The sequence below is a fragment of the Pezoporus wallicus genome, unplaced genomic scaffold (assembly GCF_028554395.1).
Source record: "Pezoporus wallicus isolate ANWC-B61680 ecotype Strahan unplaced genomic scaffold, APGP_CSIRO_Pwel_v1 contig_227, whole genome shotgun sequence".
NCBI classification, from domain to species: Eukaryota; Metazoa; Chordata; class Aves; order Psittaciformes; family Psittacidae; genus Pezoporus; species Pezoporus wallicus.
In genome coordinates, this window is record NW_026635704.1 from 13,467,814 (window position 1) to 13,489,619 (window position 21,806).

The following is a 21,806-nucleotide window of genomic DNA, read 5'->3' on the forward strand; positions in this document are numbered from 1 at the left end:
CAAATTCCGTTAATGTGCCTTTAACATTGCCAAACTTACCCACAAAAAACAATATCAAAGGAACAGCAGAACTAAACAAGACAATGAGTGCAACAGGACTTACATTAAAAGCTTTCAGTCGCTCAGCTTCTACCCCATCTGATTCATTAACCTTCTCAGGATCTTCCTGCTCATCATGGTCATCTTCATCCTCATCTCCTCGATTCAGAGACAGATCTTCTGCACCTCTGCCTACACTCTCATTCTTCCCAGAGTCATAGCTCGAATAGCTATGTGCAGGGGACTGAAAAAAGACAAAAAGGGTATGTTCGTAAAAATTCACCATGGAAATAAGGTCTACTCATCAAAAATACTTTATAAATATTTAAAGAATTCCACTATTTCTTTTTTGTCTTTGTTCAATGCAAAGAGCTCATAATCCTTGTAAAAGCAAACAATTCACAATAATATTAATTTCAGGACTTTAAAAAAAAAATGTGACCAGCTGCAAATTCAGTAAATCAATTAACAAATTAATTACCTAAAATAATTACAGTTAACATGAGATCTTTGCCATACAGCCTTGCTTAAGTACTGCATACAGGAATTTCTTACAAATACAAACTTCTTTGTATTAGCCAATATGTAAATAAGGGGCAGCTGATTTGCACAAAACTCAGATTAAAAATTACACATTTTAAGGTAAAGAGGATTTAAGTAGGAAACATTGATATTCATCCAATCAATATGAAATATTATCAAGAGTTGTGTTCCAGTTTCACTTGCAAAACCTCAGAATGAATTACAGATATGTAGGTTTGTCAACACTTTGAATGTTTTTCTGAAAATCATATAATAAACCCATTTTTCTCTTTGCATACCAGCACTCTGAACTCTACCCTAAGCAGAAAATCAGCTTGCTGGATAAAACAGATGACCATCTCATTAAAGGGTATCCATCTGTAGGACCAAAACATTTTCAATTACCAAAAATCAGTATTGTGCATTTTTCCTTGCAATATCAAGACTTCAGTTACCTGTTTCCTCTGCATACACTTCAAATTGAAGGCCACAGAAAGACTTCAGTTATGAAAAGCCTTCTACAACTTAGCACTTTAAGATCAAAGCTTTCCCCTAATCACACAGAAGTATCAGAGAGTATCTTTTCCAGAGCCATCAGATTCACATTTAGGTAATTCAGAGCAGTTTTACTTCTATAATATTTTAATCCTGTAATATTTCAGTATTTTCCTCTCTTGCTTCAAAGCACACTGTAGTCTATTAACTTCAGAGAGTTCTGAATTAGGTGCAACATGAACTTCACATACACACTGAGCCTCCTAAAATTGTCTTTATTTCAGGGTGTTTTCACCAATCACAGAATGTCACTGGATAGTGAGATAGGAGAGAAAGGCCAACAAAACTATTTGTCTTTCAGGTATACTTACTGCTTTATATACTTACTCCAATGTTTTTCTTTCCCTGTTTTAATTTTCATCTTGTGTTGGCCCTCATTACACCATCAGTTGTGAAGACACTCCCATAAATTTCCTTGCCTTGCCTTAAGAGCACTGATACTCCAAGCCTTTGTTTTTTATCTATCCTCCCCAGACTATCTTCTCACAGTATAATTTCCCTGGAGTTCCAATCTCTAACACTCTTAACACCAGATCTTTTTGCCTCTCTCATCCCTCTGAGTCTCTTCGCTCTGTAGACCACTCTCCATTCCCTAGACCCTTATAGCAGACATCAGGAAAATGAGAAAACATCAAAAGAAAACAGAAGATAAAGCTTCTGTATAAAAACACCTTTAACAAATAGGAAGCTCAGCATCATCTCTTCTCCTGCAGCCCATGACAGCACAGTTAGGAGGCAAGAGATTAGCCAGGGTTCTGGATGGCAGACATAAGATGGCATGGGAAGATAAGACATGGGAGACCAGCATAAAACCCTGTTTCTTTTCTTGACACAAATATTTTGTTGTGGGAAAATGATGAATATCTACATTGCTGCCTACTCAAATAACTCTTCCTTGCAGGAGGTGTTGAATCCATTGAATTGTCAGGCTCCAGAAGAACACATTTCCATCCTGATAGGAGATCAGAGTGTCTAGCATATATAAGCAACAGTATATAATCTGGCCAATAGCTAGCAGAAGGCCAACAGCTGCAGCCTGATAGCCTGTGATGAAGGAATAAGAAGAGTTATTCTCCTTGATCCTGAAAAGGTACCCAGAAAATAGTTTTTCTTTTTAATAAAGTTACAATTGTTACAATTATAATTGTGCCCAAGTGCTATGCAGTAAAATATCTGACCTAGACTGCAAGACTTGTTCTTTTGTACTTCTTAATTTCATATTGTTCTACAGCTATCCAGCATGCACAGTGCTTCTACATAATCAAAACGCCATTTCACAAAATAGGCACAATATAAAGCTCTAGAAGCTACTGCCCTGAAGAACCCTAGTGTCTGAAATCCTTGTTCTGCAAACACTTGATTTCGCATGAGTAATTTCATCAGACTAAATGCAATTAGACTACTCATGTGCATAAAGTTAAACAGATGCAAAACTGATTTCAGTATGTACATATGTTTGGGCTGGATGCCAAGATCATAAATTACGCACCAGGATTGAGATCTGCTTTTGTGAAGGGAAGAAATTCAGGCCAAAATGTATTAGCTATATCTCTCAAAAATGCAATAGTAATTTTTTTCAAAGAAAGCATTGCATAGAGAGGCTTGTCCAATGTCTTCTCCAAAATATTTCATGAACAATTATAGCATCTTAAATGAACCATGGAGAACAACATACTCTGAGGAGGTTGCGTGGCAGGAATCCCTGTTTATTCATCATGGATTTGAAGACTCTGAACAGTATCAGGAAAAAAAGTCGTTTTTTTCCTAGCTGTTGTGACAGCAAACTGATGACAAAGGTTACAAAATCTCAGTTAAAAATAAAATTTCTACCTTTTTGTATTTCTATATAGATGAACATAGAGTTAAAGAAGCAACAGACTTTCACTTATGCTGACTCTGCACTTTTGCAAAAGCTGATAAGCGTTTTCTTTTGGTACTCTATTAAGCAGCTGCGGTGCTAAACAAACATGGAGTAGGACAGCAGAAGACAACTTGGTACCTGCTCCCCAATTTTAGGTCTTGCACTAGCATTTCAAAAAGCTGCTCTCACTTTTGCCAGACAGGAACCACCTCATTCAGATTCCTGTGCAGCCCTTAATACATACATTTTTGTGGTCTTGCAGACTGAAGAAGTGATCCTGGTTAAAATGGTTTGAGTTTGGTTTGATTTTCTTAATTTTGATGGTCTGGGTAAGACCAGGATCAGCCCTTGGCTCCAGTTTACCACCTGAAAGCACAAAGCCTTGTGCTGACAAGAGGGTGAACACAGAACGGATAGAGGGAGCATATATGTCTCTCTTGACAGCAGTGCAAGATTTAAGCACTCATGGAGTGGAAGCATTAGTAGACATAAAATGTTTTATGGGTGAAACCTTTGTGCTTAACAAATGTGTGTTGGAAAAGAAAGTGACAGCAATGTAAAATGAGAAATTATTCAAGGAGAACAAATGAGGGCAAGGCTAAGGCCAAGAGTATTGCCTCCGCCAAACACATAGATGATTATAAAGTTGTCTTAAGAATACTGAGATGGTGATAGATATATTTTGGCCACTTTGTCCTTGCTTTTTTCTGAAGGTTCCAAGTTCATTATTCTAATCTCTTCCTTGCAATAACATCAGACACGTCTGCTTTATAAAAAAAAGAAAGTAAATGTTCTTGCCTAAAAACCTGCTTTCAAGAGCTTGTGACAAGAAATATCAGCATCTTACCAATACATAAAAAGTCAGCAACAAAAGTCACCCGAAGGTAAGGGTCAAATCATACAATAAAAGACCTGGGAGGACATCACAGTCTTACCTAGTTCATCTTGCTGTCACAGAACAAGATCAGAAGGTCATTCCTGACCACTGTCTGTCTGGTTGTTATCTGAAGACTTCCCATGACAGAGTTGCCATGCATGCCCCAAATAATTTGCACCAAAGTTTCACAGATTTCAGAATTATTAAAATATTCTTAACACCCATCTCTGACTTTCACAAACAGTACTAAGCCTATTTCTTTTTCAGCTACCCACCACGTATCACAATAGAGAACAGGTGTACATGGAGAATAAAGCATTCTCTTCGCTTTTTACAATAATCTTTCAGACATTTGAAGACTGTTATCATGTCCCTTACCCTCAGTCTCCTCTTCCCAGTAAATTAATTCATACTATGAAATGTATGATTCATAGTGTGAAGAATTTCATAATTCATCATACTGATTTCATAATCATTCTTACTGGCCTGCTCTAGATGTTCTTTACTTGGTCTGAAACTTTCTCAAAAACCAGCTCCCAAAAGTCCAAAGTGTATTCCATTCGAGGCCTTTCTGTGCAAAACATATTCATTTAGTGCTTGACTACTTTCTACTATGCTTACAGCAGAAAAAGGTTACCAGTTTATTTGCAAGATGAAAGAATACCCCATACATGCAAAAGACAGTAATGCAGAAACCCTACAGTTGCCAACAGAAGTCACACTGCTATTTTGTAAGCAATAAAGCAGAAGCAACCCAGAACATATAAATATAAATCTACCATTGTGTCCTAGGGGCTGGTAGGGTCAGACACTCGTTTATGACCATCAGACATGGTTTGGAGGATGGTGCCATATGAACTCATTGCAGGAGGCTTCTCCCAGCAACTGACAGCAAGAGACTCTTGGCTATCTCAGTGAGTGTACAAAGAAGGTTGTTGATTACTGGACCAAAAATTATTCCGTGACAGAAAGTTAATTACTGTGGCTGGTTATTTATAATCACCAACACTTGGAAAAATCCTGGCTTAGAGATTTTTTTTTAAATGCCAAAAGGGGACAAAAGACCCCTCCTTTTCAGGGAAAAAAGCCTGCGAAGGAAACATAGCATTTTAAAATGAAGCTTCTTTTTTCACCTTTATATTACAGCTTACATTTACATTTAGTTGGATAGTATGTAATTCATTCAGTTGTTACATTAGAGACACATAAATCACAGCACTCCTGTGGGCTGGGAGACCTGAAGAGTTGGCAAGACAGTAGCACAAGTTTCCATACTGCATGGAAAGGAAAGAGTTGTGAGGTAGGCAGAAACATTCTACTGGTTATACATGATTCTCCCCCAGAAATCCACCTCCACATCTATAAGAGCTTTTGGTTTTTTTGTTGTGGTTTGTTGTGGTTTGTTTTTTTTTTTTGTAATGAGCAAATAAAACCATAATCTAAAGTGGACAGAGTTCTGCTCATCCCCTCAGTTGCACCTCCAGCCCTTTCCTCTTCTCTTTCTGCATCTCAGTCCTTTCCCCTGTACCACTGAATAAGCGTAAGTCTACAATTTCAGCAATTACTCTTGTGAATTCAGTGTGCTTTTCTGCTATTGTGTATACACATTTTTTAGAAACCATTCCTATGGTACAGAAAGGGATTAGAATGTTCCGGTGACGACAGGTTTGAATGCACTGAAACATTTCTTTCCAGAATTTTCAATTAAATTAGAATATTTTTTTTTTATTTAACATTTACTTTTTTAAGTGATTCAACATACAAGAAGGCTTTTGAAGCAAGTGGAACACATTGCTTTTCAGTGAACTGGCTGTGAGTAATAAGTATGCATTTACTTGACATATAAACAAATTTAAAAGGTTAAACCTTTAAGGTTAGGGGGAAATTTATGTCCTATCACTTCCACTTAAAATTATATTTTAAACGGATATTGAATTCTTATAGTCCTGCATTCTTTCCAGGCAAACTGTGAGTTTTCCATATTGTATGGAACTTGCCTACAGGAGCGAATTAGAGTTTTTTACATTAAACCTGTAACATATGTAATATAAATAACACTACAAAGCATAAAATATATTGGCACATATGTGCACTTTTGCTATGAAAAGAAATGAAACTATTCATTCAAGTATTCCTATCTTTTTCTCCTACTGTTCAAAACAGTAAAACAGGAAGCATGACTGCAAAACTAAGGTTCAGCTATTATTCTAAGCAAGCCTCTTTCAGTTTTTATAGACAGAAGTCCAGCTCTATTATTTTTCATTAATAAGCCTTTTTTTCCCACAATCCCTCTTAATTCTTATGTCTTTCTCTCTTCCAGACTTTACTGTTATTGTTCTTTTTACATAGCCCCTTTAAACCTTCCTACTGTCATGCGTGTGGAACTTTCCTGCCCATCATCTTTTTCTCATCACAGAAAAGACTGTGAAGTCTCAAATACAGTTCCAGCATTTCACCATTTATTTAAAGATCCAATTAACCTCGTTTTTATAAAATTGTCACACATTTGCTCATCTTATCCATATCTGTGTCTCTATGGCCAGTTTCCTCCTCTTGTTACACCACAATTGGCCATTCCAGCTCCCTCATAAAATTTCACCCTTGATAATGGGAAGATGTCATTGAGCATAATTCTATTATTTGGAGCATAAGGATAACAGCATTTTTGTGGGAAGAATGGAGAGATGAAATATAAGGTTTCATGGGTTTGACTTTATAAGTTAACATGTAAAATGTTGTGGAGTAGATTGTATAAGACATTTTTACACAACACTTGTATGACACTGAAATCTTAAAAGATCTTTTCTGTTTGCTCTGTGTTAACAACGAGAGCTCTGAAAAGACAACTGTTCAGTTATTTACTATAGCAACTAAGAAATAAAAAGATTTTTCTCCTGAGTTATCTTTGACATGGTCTTTTCTCCAGAGTCACTGAGAGAACTGTGACTGTTCCTAAGACTACCTACTCATTCTATCTCAGTAATTAGCCATTCTATATCATATTATCTGTTTGCCAGTAATACTCCTTTCAACAGAAGCACATTTATTAGCAGCAAGTAGACATTTTCAGTCCAGCAGGATTTATTTGGCTAGAGTAAAGTCTGGATAATTGAAGACCCCCTGAAAACAGATATCCTGCAGTGTATTTTCTCCTTTTAGTTAAAATATAGTCTACCCTTGGTCTATCCCCACCAGTTTTGACCAACATTATTGAAATACATCACCTTGTCCTAATAGAAACAACCTCAGAAATTAAGTAGACAGTAAAAACAGAGAGGCAACTGAGAACTCTCAATTAAGTAGAAGAATTAAGTATATTTAGAGGCAATAGTTTAATGAGCTTCTTTCTAATTTGCCCACAGCCAATCCCTTATTGCCTGATTCAGCACCTTCAGGAAGACTCCTGCTCCTTCCCTGTCATTCTGGAAGGGGTAATTATTGGAGGATCAAAGTGTGTCCAAATCTCCCTAGCCCACCAGCTTTGAGACTACAAAGATAAGAGTCAATTTAACAGAAAAGGAGACTTGCCTACTTTTCACAGCTGTTATATTACAAAGTTGTTTTATTAATGACTTCTAGAACTCCTGTCACTGATGTAGGAAGACAGGTATTTTCAAACAAATGCTAAGCCTCCCCTCCACCCAACCCCACGCCCCCTCCCCCCAGTTATATAACACAAAATAACTGGTCATATTGCAAAACGTGGCTGCAATATTGCCAAAACTGCAATGTCCTTTGTGGCAGTTGAAAAGACAAAGCTAAATGGTGACAGACTCAAATAAAAGCGTAAATTATTTTTGGCATCATACACCGCTATTTTGAGGTTTCAAAAGGCTCTGACAGAATTTCTGTGAATTTGAGAAATGAAGGATCCCACATAGGAAATCACTACAAATGTCTGTATTCCTGAGGATGTGAACATTTCCTGCATTACACCCATAATAAAACTAGAAGATCTGAAGGAAGATGCTACACACTCATAAGAGCCTGCCTTACAAAAAAAAAGGTAAAATCTACCTTATTATCAAAGGTAAGGAAGCTTCATGAGTGGTATCTTAATGACAGCATAAGCATATTTTACAGGCGCTACCATAGCTCTCTGAAGCCAAAAGCCTGCAAGTGCCCCATGTAGTTCCTGTGCTTTTGTCAAAATGTACCAACCAAACTTCTATTAGAAAACTACCATTTCTATTTTTGGTGAAATTCTGACCTTTTGACAAGATTCTTAAGGTATCTGTATGCAGGAAAATAATGTTATTGCGAATACAGTAGAGCAGGGTCTCTTGTCAACATGGCATCATCAGATACTCTATTTTACTCCAAGCATATTGCTACTGGACAACCTAAGTAGAAGAATCCCATTCTCACTTTAGCAGTGATGAATACATAACAGGGAATACAAACTAGTGCAATTTACTAGTTTAGTCATAGGCCCCTTGTCACACATCTACAATGAATTAGAAAACTGCCACAATCTTTACTCTTTTTCCTCCTTTGCTTCCTTCTGTTCACACCTCTTGGTTCAGCTTAAACCATTTTGTTCCAGGCTGCTCTCCCCTAAAATCTTTCACTCTTTTCTTTCTCTTTGAACTCATTATGCTTTTAGCTGTGATTGATTCATTCTCATCTTGCATTATTCTCTTGACTCTCATACTATTTCCGTCACATCTTCCTCCCTAAATTTCTCTCTGTTCCCTCTTGCTGTAAATTTAAGCTGTAACACCAAAATGGTTCAATAACCTGTTTTCTTCTTCAATTACAAACATGAAACATAAGGCTATTTTCTCAATTCTCAAAGCATGAATCTACATTGGGAAATTATGTGTTTATTTGTCAACAACATCCCTTGAATCTATGACTGTCAGTTACAGGCAAAGAGAGTTCTCTTAGCAAACACAGAGAATCTAAACAATTTGTACCTGCCCCTTCACTCCACTGACTTTCTCTTCCTCTCACTCTTTACTATGATAGTTTTCTCCTCCTCCATACCAGCTTGGATATATTCTTTTCTATCTGCAGAGCTATATTCCCAATGAGCAAACACATTCAGTGGCAAAAGAATACAATTTATATCAGGAAGCCAGAAGATAAGAATTACTGGATTTTTCTGACTCTTACTTTCACCATGTTCCCCTGTCTCCGTGTATCCCAGAAAAGCTGGAGATGGAAGCTATGCAAGAGGATTCCAGTCTGCACAAATTTTCAAAACAAACTTCCAGAGGCAGATGTAGGGCTAATAATACATTACAACAGCAGGGTTTGTGTGTTGGAAGAGCAGCAGCAAGGGAGAGGAGCATTTGTTTTTAATAGCTAAAGAAAGACAAAGCAATAGAGACATAGCATACTCTCTCTCATTCTTGCCAGGACTTTAGCAAAAGAGTGCTATTTGAGGTTCAGGAACCCAGCAACTCTCCATAAAGTCTGCTTATGGCTACATAGCAGCTGGACTTTTTAAACACATAGTTATATGCTGAGCTGTGGTCACGTATTTTCTAATAAGGAAGGATGAGATGAATTTTTTTTATTCTAACTCATACAAGTAAGAATAATGCAGTGAACAGAACAAAAGTGAGCAATAATGAGGGACTAAAAATGATGACCAGGATTAGAGAGGAAAATGGTTTAATAACGGACCTTTCTTGGTGTGCTCTTTCTGAATCATGAGTTATTCCTGTGCTGATTTCTTCTTCATACTTCATTCTTACAAAATGGCATTTCAGAGGTCATAAAATCATTTTGGGTTTGAGTTGGGTATCAGTTTGGTTTGGAAAGCACCTCAAGATCATCAAGTTTCAACCCCCCTGCCATGGGCAGGGTCACCTCACACTAAACTATGTCACCCAAGGCTGTGTCCAACCTGGCCTTGTCCTCCCACCTTTCTTCTTTCCAGTCTGAGCATGACAGAGGGCAAAGGTTTGGGAAAGAGATTAAAAATCAATTGGTGGAAGCAGTGGAGGAGGGACTGCCAACTCATCTCTCTCCATTGTTTGAGACAAATTTTGGTTCCCCCTTCCTTCAGTATTTGTTGCTCAGGCACTACAGCCATATGCCAGAACAGGTGAGAGAACACAGTCCTGTAACTCTCCCTCCTCTGATCATGTGAATCTGACTGAGCAACCATTTACAGCTTCAGAAGTATAAATTAGAGGAAAAAAAGATAGTAATGGTAACATATTGAAAGACAGACTCATGCAAAAAAAAACAAACCCAATTGATTAATGACATGTATGTATCCCAAATTAATATGTTTGATAGTGAATATCCATTTACAACTGATCCTGCTAACAAGATCACATATTAAAGATGGATTACTTTGTGGGAAAGCTAGGAATGCAACAGAAGCACAACACAAATTTGTTGCAAGACACAACACATTGCTCGAAGAAGAAGCTTAGGGCACAAATACAAAATGAAGAAAAAACCCATTCTTGCTTCTCCTTTCAGCCTTTTCTTTCTTTGCTGAGCTTTATAAAATATCTGTGGGGGTAAATCAGTTGGATTGTGTTAGCAACTAGCCCTGGAAGACAAAGGCTAATTGCCTTAATTATTGCTTAAGTGCCAGGTGGGGAGATTTAGAACTTGAGACCAATCAAGACGGCACAAATGAATACAGGACTCCTGAACTGGGGCAGTGGAACCGTTTCTAGTCTGCAATAGTCTGTGACAGCGGAGCAGCTGAGATGTCAACAGCTGAAGCTGATGGAATAGATTACTGATTAGTTCACTAGTTATCTACCACAAATAATTCTTTAGACTGATTTGTAAGAAATGCACGTAGTTTGATTTGACCCTCCTTGTTTAGGAACGGAGAAATAAAGCATTTATCATACAAGTAAGCCAGACATATTGCTTGAGGTTAGCACCTGACAGCAACCATGAAAATACTGCAGGAGAATTCCTTGTAAAGGCAATCTCTAGCTGTTAGTTGTCCAGACCAAAGCATCCTTAGGATTGATACAAAAAGAGCACCAAGAACCAGAAATATCAAAAGAGCCTTTCAGTCCTAAAGCTATTCTCACTGTGCTTCTGATAAAGACAGTCTGACATTTTGGGGGTGGAGGACAGTATTATAAAAAACATTAAGCATGACTCCCAAAATAAAAGGTAAATCTTGATCAAACCATTCAGTGAACCAATTCTAGCATACAATAAAGTGTGTGGAAGAGCAAATGCTCTTTCCCAGAAGGATCAGAGACATCACAGTAGCCTCCTAAATCTCTACAAATATCATTAACTACATTTATGGGACCATAGCTTTCATGGTACCATCCTGAAGAAATGGGAAATTCTCGCTGTAATCCATAAATTTAGAGATGGTATAGCACTTACTAACTTGTAGAAATGTTGGTGTATATTTGATACAAAAGTGAGCAAGAACTTTAGGGTGGCCTGGGTTATAAATAAGCCCTGGGATTTAACATTCAGCCTGTTAAACTTTCAGGCTTCTGAGAGGAGAATCATCCTGCTTTCTCCAGGATAGCTCCCAGAACAGCTGCTGTTTGGAAGGGAAATTGCTCTTCTGAACTTGACTCCATGCTCCACTACTCTCTGTGATTTCTTATAGTTGCATAATCTTTATTTACTACAAAATGTTTCTGTCACATTGGTACTTAAAGCTCTGCTATAGGGAACCATGCAGTTATCAAGCAGCAAAGAAGCTTCCAAGATGATATAAGAGACTTGGTCTGTAAAAGCTCAAACTCATTTATAACAAACTATTTTTAGCTGCTATAAGGAGAGATATTTTAAGTTGTACATTCTAGGGACCACTCTGTTACCTGTTCACTTTACCTCACTAAAATCAGTGCACAGGTCTCAGATCTTATCATGATACAGCAATGGAGAATTGCCTACTTGGCAAAATTCCACTTCCTCAAAAAAATACATTCAATCCACATTGTTGTAGAGGAAGAGTTTTGTGAGGAAAACCAGCTAGAAGTATAATAGAGAAATGGAATAAATCAGAGCAGCCAAATACATATTCTCATATTGATATCACAACTCAATGTCTGACTATGGAGCAGGGAACAACTACAAAACCTGCTTTGTATCTTGCACGAACCCCGGTGATTTAATCTTCCCAGCAGTCCCAAGCTCAAGGAAAAGGGATCTGATCCTATATTATTAGCTTATTGCAGGAAGTGAACTGAAAAGTTCAGAATTGGATCTGAACCAGCCTAAAGCTTTAAAAGTTTGTGTCCATTTCTGTTTGCTTTCTTATTTGACTATTATTTTATCCACAGCTTTCACTGATGAAATTGAAAGAACAAAGAGGAAAACAGAACAGAATGTATTTATAAAACAAAAATAAGTTATCCATATGTCTATTTTGTAAAAGTTGCCCCCTCTCATGGTGCTGCTGCCTACACCATGTGCTCACTCATTGTCTTTTTCCACAGACCTCTACCTGAGTTCAAGACATGGAGTGCTGTGATCTACAGGCTGAGATCCTTTTGGAGTATGAATGGGGAACATAACTCTCATCTGTTGTATTTTACTGAACCCAAATACAAGATGCACAGGATGCAAGGGACAGAAGAGTTTTCTGTGAACACCCCCTGTCATTGTCACTGGAAGTAGCATTCTCTGTGCTCTGTTGTGCAGCCAGGCCACAGATCAGAAATCCGGTTAGCAGGAATTTTAAAATCTGAATGGCAAGGATAACTTTAGTAAAAGTTCCCCTTCCCTAGTGAGTCACCAGATTTAATGAACCTAAGGAGAATAATCTCTTTCGCACTATCTGTGCAGCCTTTCCCATAGTGTGCCAGACCTGCTGCCTGCATCTGGCCTCATCACCTGGTGCTGGCATCCCCCCAGGTCTTGGTACTTTCCTGCACAAAACTTGCTTTCTGCCTAGTTGTCGTGGTTTAAACCCAGTCAGGTAATTCGTTCGCTCACTTCCCCCCCTTTCTTGCCCTCCCCCTACTCTCGGAGGGACAGAGAGGAGAATCGAAAAGAATGCAACTCCCACGGGTTGAGATAAGAACGGTTTAGTAACTAAGGTATAACACAAATCACTGCTGCTACCACCAATAATAATAATGATAAAGGAAATAACAAGGGAAGAGAATACAACACCTCAGCACCAGCCGACGGATAACTTGCCCCCCCAGCCCCGACCAAGCACCGACCGATACCTCCTCCAACCCTGCAGTCTCCCAGCCCTTCCGGCTAACTCCCAGTTACATCCTGGGCATGACGTGCTGTGGTATGGAATAGCTCTTTGGTCAGTTTGGGTCAGGTGTCCTGTCTCTGCTTCCTCCTGGCTTCCCCTTCCCCCTGGCAGAGCATGAGGCTCACAAAGTCCTTGGCCAAACCAAAACATCCTTGTTATCAGCTCTGTTCCTGAGCTGAAAGTCAAAACACTGCACTACACCAGCTACCAAGAAGGAGAAAAATGACTGCTACTGCTGAAACCAGGACACTAGTGAGCTGCATCAGGGACAGCTCAGAGCTGGTTACATAGAGCAGAAGATCATATGGGGTCAAATAAGTACTCACATACCTGAAGCTGGTTTAGCTGCCAGGATTTGCACTGTGTGCCAAGAAAACATCTTTTTATCCCAAGATCTTCCCTGGTTCCTCAGGATTAAGTTAACAGTGTGTGCGCTAAGGGTTAGGGTACAATCTAAATTCAGTGGATTTAAAGATAGATGCACAAAGTGAAACAAACTCATCTGCTCTTCCTGCCTTACTGATTTTTGCACTCAAGAGTTTGAGATTCCCTGATGTGCATCTAGAAAGCATCTCAGCTGGTTACCTAGGTAGGTACTGGGCATTAGGAGACATGAGTCTCTAAATGTAAGATTTCTCAATGCAACTGTGATTCAGCTCACCAGAAGAAATTCGTAAGGAGTCTGAAAAGGCTACAGTGCATCTATTTTGTAGCTACAACGCAAACAAAAAGCTTTATGACTGGAAAATGGTCCACAGATAGAAGGTTTCCTGAAACACATCTGTACCAGTGCAATTTTTAAAGGTATACACACTGTCAAGATTTGCAATGCCAGAATTTATAAACATCAATGTTTACTAGTTGGCAATGGTATGGCAACATATGTAATATTACTTTGCATATTTTGTTTTCTATTCCAACTTGCTAAACTATGTCAATCTTCTAGTCAACAAAGTAAACACAACAGGATTTCCTTTTGTAGACCCTGTGCCTATAATCACTCTAGTAGGGCTCTATTTGAACAGAAGCATTTGTTCATGTGTGGCATAGGACAATAATAGCTTTGTATTTCATTATTAAAAAGTAACACCATGCAGGCAATGAAAGGATATAGAAATCTGTTTTCTCTGGTATATATGACCTCTTCATTCTTGTCAAAAAGTTTGAAACTCCAGGGCTACTGGTTTTAAATTAATGCAGTAATATTGGTTCAAGCTAGTGAATTTTTCTGTGCAGTAAGTGCTTTCAACAGTGGGATAAGCAACAAACAAAATACAGGGATGTGACTCACTCTGGCAGCTCCTCTCTATGAGTTATGTAAAGGAATAGCTTTAACATTTGCTGAGTGATTCCTACACAGAAATATCCAGGATATTATGCAGGTTTGCCTTCACAAAGTGGAACTGAATAAACCTGATATTCTATTGACATATATATGTCCTAGATCCCCAAGACCTCACCTATGTGCCTTCCCATTTCAACTCCACGTCTCTCCCACTTCTTACAGCGCAAGAGTTGAGGGGATTGTTGGAGATGATTGGAGATTACTCATTGCCCAAGCAGCTTCTGCCTCTCAAAATGAAAGGCCCTCATGAAGGCAGTAACCTAGGCCTTTCTACTTGAAATGAATGCAGAATTTCACAGAATTTGTAGCAACTTAGCATCGTCAGGATTGCTACCTTATCAAATTAGAATTAAATTGGTCACCAGTTTCAAAGGTTATACACGGACAGACAAACTGACAGAGAAAAAAAAACCACTTCCTTAAGGAAAAAAAAATTAAGACAACAATCAGCACCACAAGAAATGTCTTTTCACACTGACAGAATCAATGGCACCGTACGGATAGCCAACCATTATTTTTTCTGGATAAAGCTTTCCTTGTAGTCAAGATTTTAAAAAACATTTCCCACCTGGGACATGAGTAAGCAGGAACAGTCTGACATAAAGTCTCTGAATGACAATTTGCATCCGAACGTATTTTTGTGGGAAGTCATACTTTGAAAAGATCTAACAAGAATATTGCAAATTCTTGCTCTAGGTAGAATGACTTCAAAGTGGTGTGTGGAAAGTATCCATACAGATAAGAATCCTATATTTATTAGTCATTTCCATAGCACTTTGAGCATGCACTATTATTTTTCTGGATATATGTACAAGTATGTTCTGTGGCATTACTATGTAGTTCACAATGCTGAATAAGGCAGGGAGTTAATCTTTCTTTTACCTAATATAATTTAACCTCACAGCTTGACAGAAGGCAAGAAAGTGATGTTTATACAAAATCTGCTGAAGGCATGAAATAACATTCATGAAAATGATTTGATAAGGTGATGTTCTTAAAAAGCTTCAACTTTCCAAGTAGCTACTTTTATCTTTTGTTAGATGTTAACTGTGAGACGTTAACTAATGTATGAAGCAATATGCCTGTGCACAGAAATGTTCCTTTTAACACACTGCCTTTCAAGGCCCTGTTATCTGTGACAAATGTACCATCCAGTAGCTTTTAATCGGTAATAACTTGTGCATGATATGCTTAATCGAAGTTCCACATGAATTTTAGGACAACCATAGCTTTCTTTAAAACCACAAACCCACAAGTTTAAAAGCTGAAAGCAAAAATTTCTACCTTTTACCTTTCAGCTTTCCAAAAGTCAAGGAAAAGGATATACAAACTATGTTCCTTAATAGCATTATCAGTGTTACAAAACTACAGGAGACTTTTCAACCCTTTTCCCCAGACTACTCCTCTTTTACTACCTCAGACTTCTGATTTGCAAAAGAATTCTCTGCAAGCCACCCCTCAGACAAACTCCAGAGGGAGGATGAGGGAAGCTATTTTTTCTTCAGCCTTCCTCTTCATGAAGCTTATCAAAAGTGAGATCACAAAAAATGTCACTGCAGTCTGCCAGGTCTGTACTGAGGTGAGTAGCTCGAGACGCCTTCAACACCGGAGCGGGGGGGGAGATCAGCGTCCAGGAGCCTCAACTCGGAGCGACCAGAGCCTCCCACCGAGGGAGCCTCAAGTCCTCGACAGGACCTGCCCGGGAGCCGGCAGCTCAGCTGACGAGAGCGAGCAGCTGACTCACACGGGGCGGAGCCAGGAGGGACGGCACCAGCCCTGGGGGGGTAAAAACCTGCCCCAGGGAGCGCGGCGAGGCAGTTCGTGCGGGCCGGGCGGTGGGTGGGATGGTGGTGAGCGCTCGTCGTATGAGCAGGGCCCGGTCCGGGAGCTCTGCTCTGGCTGCCCCGGCGGTGGCCAGCGTAGGCACTCAGACAGAGCCGATGAGAGGGGAGGCTGCAGTGCAGAGCTCGGGGTGTAGAGAGTGCCTGCACTGGTCTAGTGAGGGGAGGGTGCACGATGGGCAGGGCTGCACTCGGTGCTCCCTGGTGGAGGTCCTCCTGCAGCAGGTGGCTGAGCTGCGGGATGCTGTTAATAGACTGTGAGATGTCAGGGAAGCTGAGAGGAAGCAGGAATGCTTGCTGCAGGCCCAAACTGTGCAGGGGCCTCGAGCTTCACCTACTTCATGAAGGAAAGAAGGAGGCCGTTAACCTGGGAAGCTGTGAATTAGTGACCAAAAAAAAAAAAACAACAAAGAAGGAAAAGGACAACCAAAAGCAAGGGGCTTCCCCCTAAATCCCCTGTCCCCAGGCAGAACCGCTTTGCTGTCCTGCAAGGGGCTAATGAGGAAACGCACTCGAGCCAGAAGCAGCCGGCTGATGCTCTGGTAAAGAAGATCTCTAATGGTGCTGCTAGGAAAAAGCGGCGGGTCATAGTAGTAGGGGACTCTACACTGAAAGGGACAGAAGCACTTGTCTGCCGGCCTGACCCTGTCTCAAGGGAGGTGTGTTGCCTACCGGGGGCACAGATCAGGGATGTGGCAGAGAGGCTGCCTGCTCTAGTAAGTCCCACGGACTATTACCCACTTCTAGTGATCCATGTGGGTGCTAGGGACATAGATACTAGTAGCCTGGGGAACATAAAGAAGGACTACAGAGCCCTGGGAGAGGTGGTTAGGGGCTCTGGAGCTCAGATTGTCTCTTTTCATTCTCCAGGATACAGGGGAGGACCTAAAAAAAGCTAGGAGGATTGGTCAGGTTAATAACTGGTTAAAAGGGTGGTGTCATAGTCAGGGGTTTGGGTGTCTTGAACAGGGGACCCAAGTTTGTAGGCCAGGTCTACTGGGGGCTGGTGGAGCTGGTTTTTGCTAGGAGTCTTGCCAAACTGGTCAAGGAGGCTTTAAACTAGATGTGTTGGGGGAGGGGGGCATCATTCCATCCCAACACACCCAGTCAGTTGCCAGCACCTATAATAAATGCTCGGAGTGATGTAGAGATATTCCAACCTCTCCAGCCAATGAGCTGGCTTCATTTGGAGCTCAGCTCAGATGCCTCTATACAAACACCCGTAGCATGGGGAACAAACAAGAGGAATTAGAGATGTGTGCACGTCTATGGGGGTATGATATAATAGGCATCACAGAAACATGGTGGGATGGCTCCTATGACTGGAGTGTTGGAATGGAAGGTTACAGGCTCTTTAGAAAAGACAGGCCTGGCAGGGGAATTGCCCTTTGTTAGGGATAGGCTGGAGAGTATGGAACTCTGTCTGGGGACAGGTGAGCAGTTAACAGACAGTTTGTGGGTCAGGGTTAAAGGGAATATAGCTATGGGAGACATTATTGTGGGAATCTGTTACAGACCACCTGATCAAGGAGAACCTGCAGATGAAGCACTCCACAGACAGATAGGAAAAGCCTCACGCTCGCAGGCCCTTGTTCTCATGGGGGACTTCAACTACCCTGACATCTGTTGGAGCGACGGTACGGCCCGGCACAAGCAATCCAGGAGGCTCCTCGATTGTGTGGAAGACAACTTCCTTCTGCAAATAATAGAGGAGCTGACAAGGAGAGGTGCCATGCTTGACCTCATGCTCACCAACAGGGAAGGGCTCGTTGGAAATGTGACGTTCCAGGGCAACTTGGATGCAGCGATCACAAGATGCTTGAATTTGAGATCCTCAGGGCAGTGAGAAGAGCGTGCAGCAAGCTCACTGCCCTGGACTTCAAAAGAGCAGACTTTGGCCTCTTCAGGAGCCTGCTTAGTAAGGTTCCATGGGATACAGCCCTAGAGGGCAGGGGGACCCAAGACTGTTGGTTGATATTCAAGGATCACCTGCTACAAGCTCAGGAGTGTTGCATCCCAACCAGAAGGAAGTGCAGCAGGAGGGCCAGGAGACCTCCTTGGATGGATAAGGAGCTCCTGAGGAAAATTCAATTGAAAAAAGAGGCTTATAATAAGTGGAAGCAAGGACAGGTGTCATGGGAAGAGTCAGCGATTTTGTCCAGGAAACTGAATGTGCACAAGTCCATGGGTCCTGATGAAATCCATCCGCGGGTCCTGAAGGAGCTGGCAAATGAAGTTGCTAAGCCGCTGGCCATCCTATTTGAAAAATCATGGCAGTCAGGTGAAGTTCCCGATGACTGGAAAAAGGGAAATATAACCCCCATTTTCAAGAAGGGGAAAATGGATGACCCGGGGAATTACAGACCAGTCAGTGTCAGCTCTGTGCCTGGCAAAATCTTGGAGCAGATTCTCCTGGAAGGCATGCTAAGGCACATGAAAATCAACAAGGTGCTTGGTGACAGCCATCATGGCTTCACTAAGGGGAGATCCTGCCTGACCAATTTGGTGGCCTTCTATGATGGGGCTACAGAACTGATGGACAGGGGTAGAGCAGTTGATATCATCTACCTGGACTTGTGTAAAGCGTTCGACACTGTCCCACACGACATCCTTGTCTCTAAATTGGAGAGACATCAATTTGATGGATGGACCACTCGGTGGATAAAGAACTGGCTAGATGGCCGCATGCAAAGAGTTGTGGTCAATGGCTCAATGTCCAGCTGGAGACCAGTAACGAGTGGTGTCCCTCAGGGATCGATGTTGGGACCGGTCTTGTTTAACATCTTTGTTGCTGACATGGACAGTGGGATTGAGTGACAAGTTCAAGGTCCTACACCTGGGTCGGAGCAATCCCAGGCACAGCTACAGGTTGGGCAGAGAAGAGATTCAGAGCAGCCCTGCGGAGAAGGACTTGGGGGTGTTGGATGATGAGAAAATGAACATGAGCCAGCAGTGTACGCTTGCAGCCAGAAAGCCAACTGTATCCTGGGCTGCATCAAAAGGAGCATGACCAGCAGGTCGAAGGAGATGATCCTGCCCCTCTACTCTGCTCTTGTGAGACCTCACCTGCAGTATTGTGTGCAGTTCTGGTGTCTTCAACATAAAAAGGACATGGAACTGTTGGAACAAGTCCAGAGGAGGGCCACGAGGATGATCAGGGGACTGGAGCACCTCCCATATGAAGACAGGCTGAGAAAGTTGGGCCTGTTCAGCCTGGAGAAGAGAAGGCTGCGTGGAGACCTCATAGCAGCCTTCAAGTATCTGAAGGGAGCCTCTAAGGATGCTGGGGAGGGACTCTTCATTAGGGACTGTAGTGATAGGACAAGGGGTAACGGGTTAAAACTTAAGCAGGGGAAGTTTAGGTTGGATATAAGAAGGAAATTCTTTCCTGTTAGGGTGGTGTGGCACTGGAATAGGTTGCCCAGGGAGGTTGTGAATGCTCCATCCTTGGCAGTGTTCAAGCCCAGGTTGGACGAGGCCTTGGGTGATGTGATTTAGTGTGAGGTGTTGGAGCTTGATGATCTTAAGGTCCCTTCCAACTGTAACTGTTCTATGATTCTAAAGAGGATGGAGTGAAGTCATTCAGTTGCAAGGCTTCAAGGACCTGGAGAAACTTCTGTTTTGATCCATCACTACCCCTCACCAAAGATTTATCATTCATAACTAACCACAAGGTATTATTTCCTCTACCACCACTCCCAAAATATTTTTTAACATGTTCATGCTATTATCTTATGTAAGAAAACAATCCATATTTATAATCTTGTCAAAATTAAGAAGTGAATATAGTGTAATTGCACACACACCACAAAAGGTGGTGAAGTGCTGGAAAAAAATCTCAAGAAGAAACACTTCATCACTTGGTTTTGCTTTGTGGACTGCACTTACTATTTTCAAGGTCGGTATTTCAGTACCTTGAAATAAACCTAAAGATTATTTATCTTCTATTCTTTGTTTGCAAATAAAACAGCCTCAACTTGACAGTTCCTGAGTAATGTTTCTACAATGTATTTTTTTATTTTTTAATTTTTTGATCCTAAAAAACCCAGCACTGGTCAGTCTAATGACCATAGGCAAATCCATGGTTTGGCACATCTCTAATGATATACATCTGACAAGAGGCTCTTGGGACCAAACTAAAAGCTTTGCTGCCTTATGTTTTGCAGAGATCATGTTTCTCAGGCTTTACATAACTAGAGCTATGGTAACACTCTTTACGCCTTAACTTTGTGCACCAAAAATGGTGTTTACCTTGGTTAGTGCTTCAGTTGATCTGATCACCGAAAATTACACTGCCCTCAATTAACTGATTCAAGGTTAAGAACGTGTGGTTTTTTTTCTGGAAGGATGAAAGGCTTTAGGATAGGATTAGTGAGGCCCATTAATTTTTGAAATTAAATGTCATCCATTTGCTTTCCCATATCTTGGATTCTGCATTTCCACCAGACAGAAGTAAACATCTCCACTGTGTAAGATACCTGGCTGTAGCCTGAGCACAACCCATGGAAATTTGCCCTTTCAGAGTTCATACAAGTCTTCCCATGTGAGATAGGAAGGGACACTGAAGTTAACATTACACTTTTTTACCACTACCACTTATAACCCTTATAAATTTTCTGTCATTAATTCTTATCCTTGTCAGGATCTTGACTGCAGCATTGGCCTCATTTTTTCTGGCCACTTCTCCTGGGACTTTCACATCTGTGCCCCTTCCCAGGAGCCCCACTGTTGCTGAGCTACGCCACGGGCAAGTAGGGGCCAGTGCTGTCCCAGGCTGCTTCTGGCTTGTTGCCAGCCCTCGGTGCACTGAACTGACTCGCCCATCCCCTCCTGCTTGTCTGCTGATCACTGGGCTGTTGGCTGGATCTGCTATTGTCAGCACCCCTGCCCTGCAGGCTGTGGGGCTGGCTACATCAGAGCACTGTCCTTGGGTCAGGGCCACCTTCAGCTCCCTGACTGACTTCCCTCCTGGAGGAGTTTCACTCTTGCTACTTTCCAACACGGATGACCAAATCTGCTCTAAGTACTGATATGCCATTGGCAGAAGTAATTCCCTTCAGTGCTCAGCTGACACTCTCGCTTTTGAACTACTTTGCACAGGATCATTTCCTTCCTTGTTCTCTTAGAAAAACTTTTGGAATAGCTTCTTCAAAAGTATCATTTAAACATATTATTGCATCCAATCTAGTCCCATAATCAACAAAACCTTCAGTGAATCTGCTCTGTGGGAATACTACTTTTTTCATTTTGCATGGCCTTTCTAAATTAAGTCTCCGTAACATTATACTAGTTTCTCCACAGTTACTCCACAGTTTCAGAATTTGAAACTTTATTAAAAGTAAAGCAATGATCCAAAATGCGCACTCCCAAGATCAGATAGGGAATGTCTTTTATTCTTGCCAATCTTATCACTTGTTCTAGTCAATAAATTGTCCTTCTGAGTCTTTGCTGAAATAAAAAATGACTAGAAAAGCCCAGGGAGCTAAGGCAGCGGTAACATAAAACTCCAACTGTGACCTGTGTTTTGAATAGGCAGCTTTTCTGATTCCTCTGATAGTGTTTACCTTCATATATTGCAGCAGAGGCAACAG

General features: G+C 41.0%; 1 protein-coding gene across 6 annotated transcripts in view; it reads right to left on the bottom strand.

Annotated features, from left to right (window-relative positions):
* Positions 1–21,806, bottom strand: part of NOL4 (nucleolar protein 4) — a 202,768-nt gene that overhangs the window by 49,289 nt on the left and 131,673 nt on the right. For all 6 annotated transcript variants that reach the window (XM_057397710.1, XM_057397712.1, XM_057397709.1 and 3 more), the window contains one exon: positions 104–283. In XM_057397710.1, the coding sequence (XP_057253693.1) occupies positions 104–283 (180 nt within the window). The remainder of the gene's footprint in view (positions 1–103; positions 284–21,806) is intronic.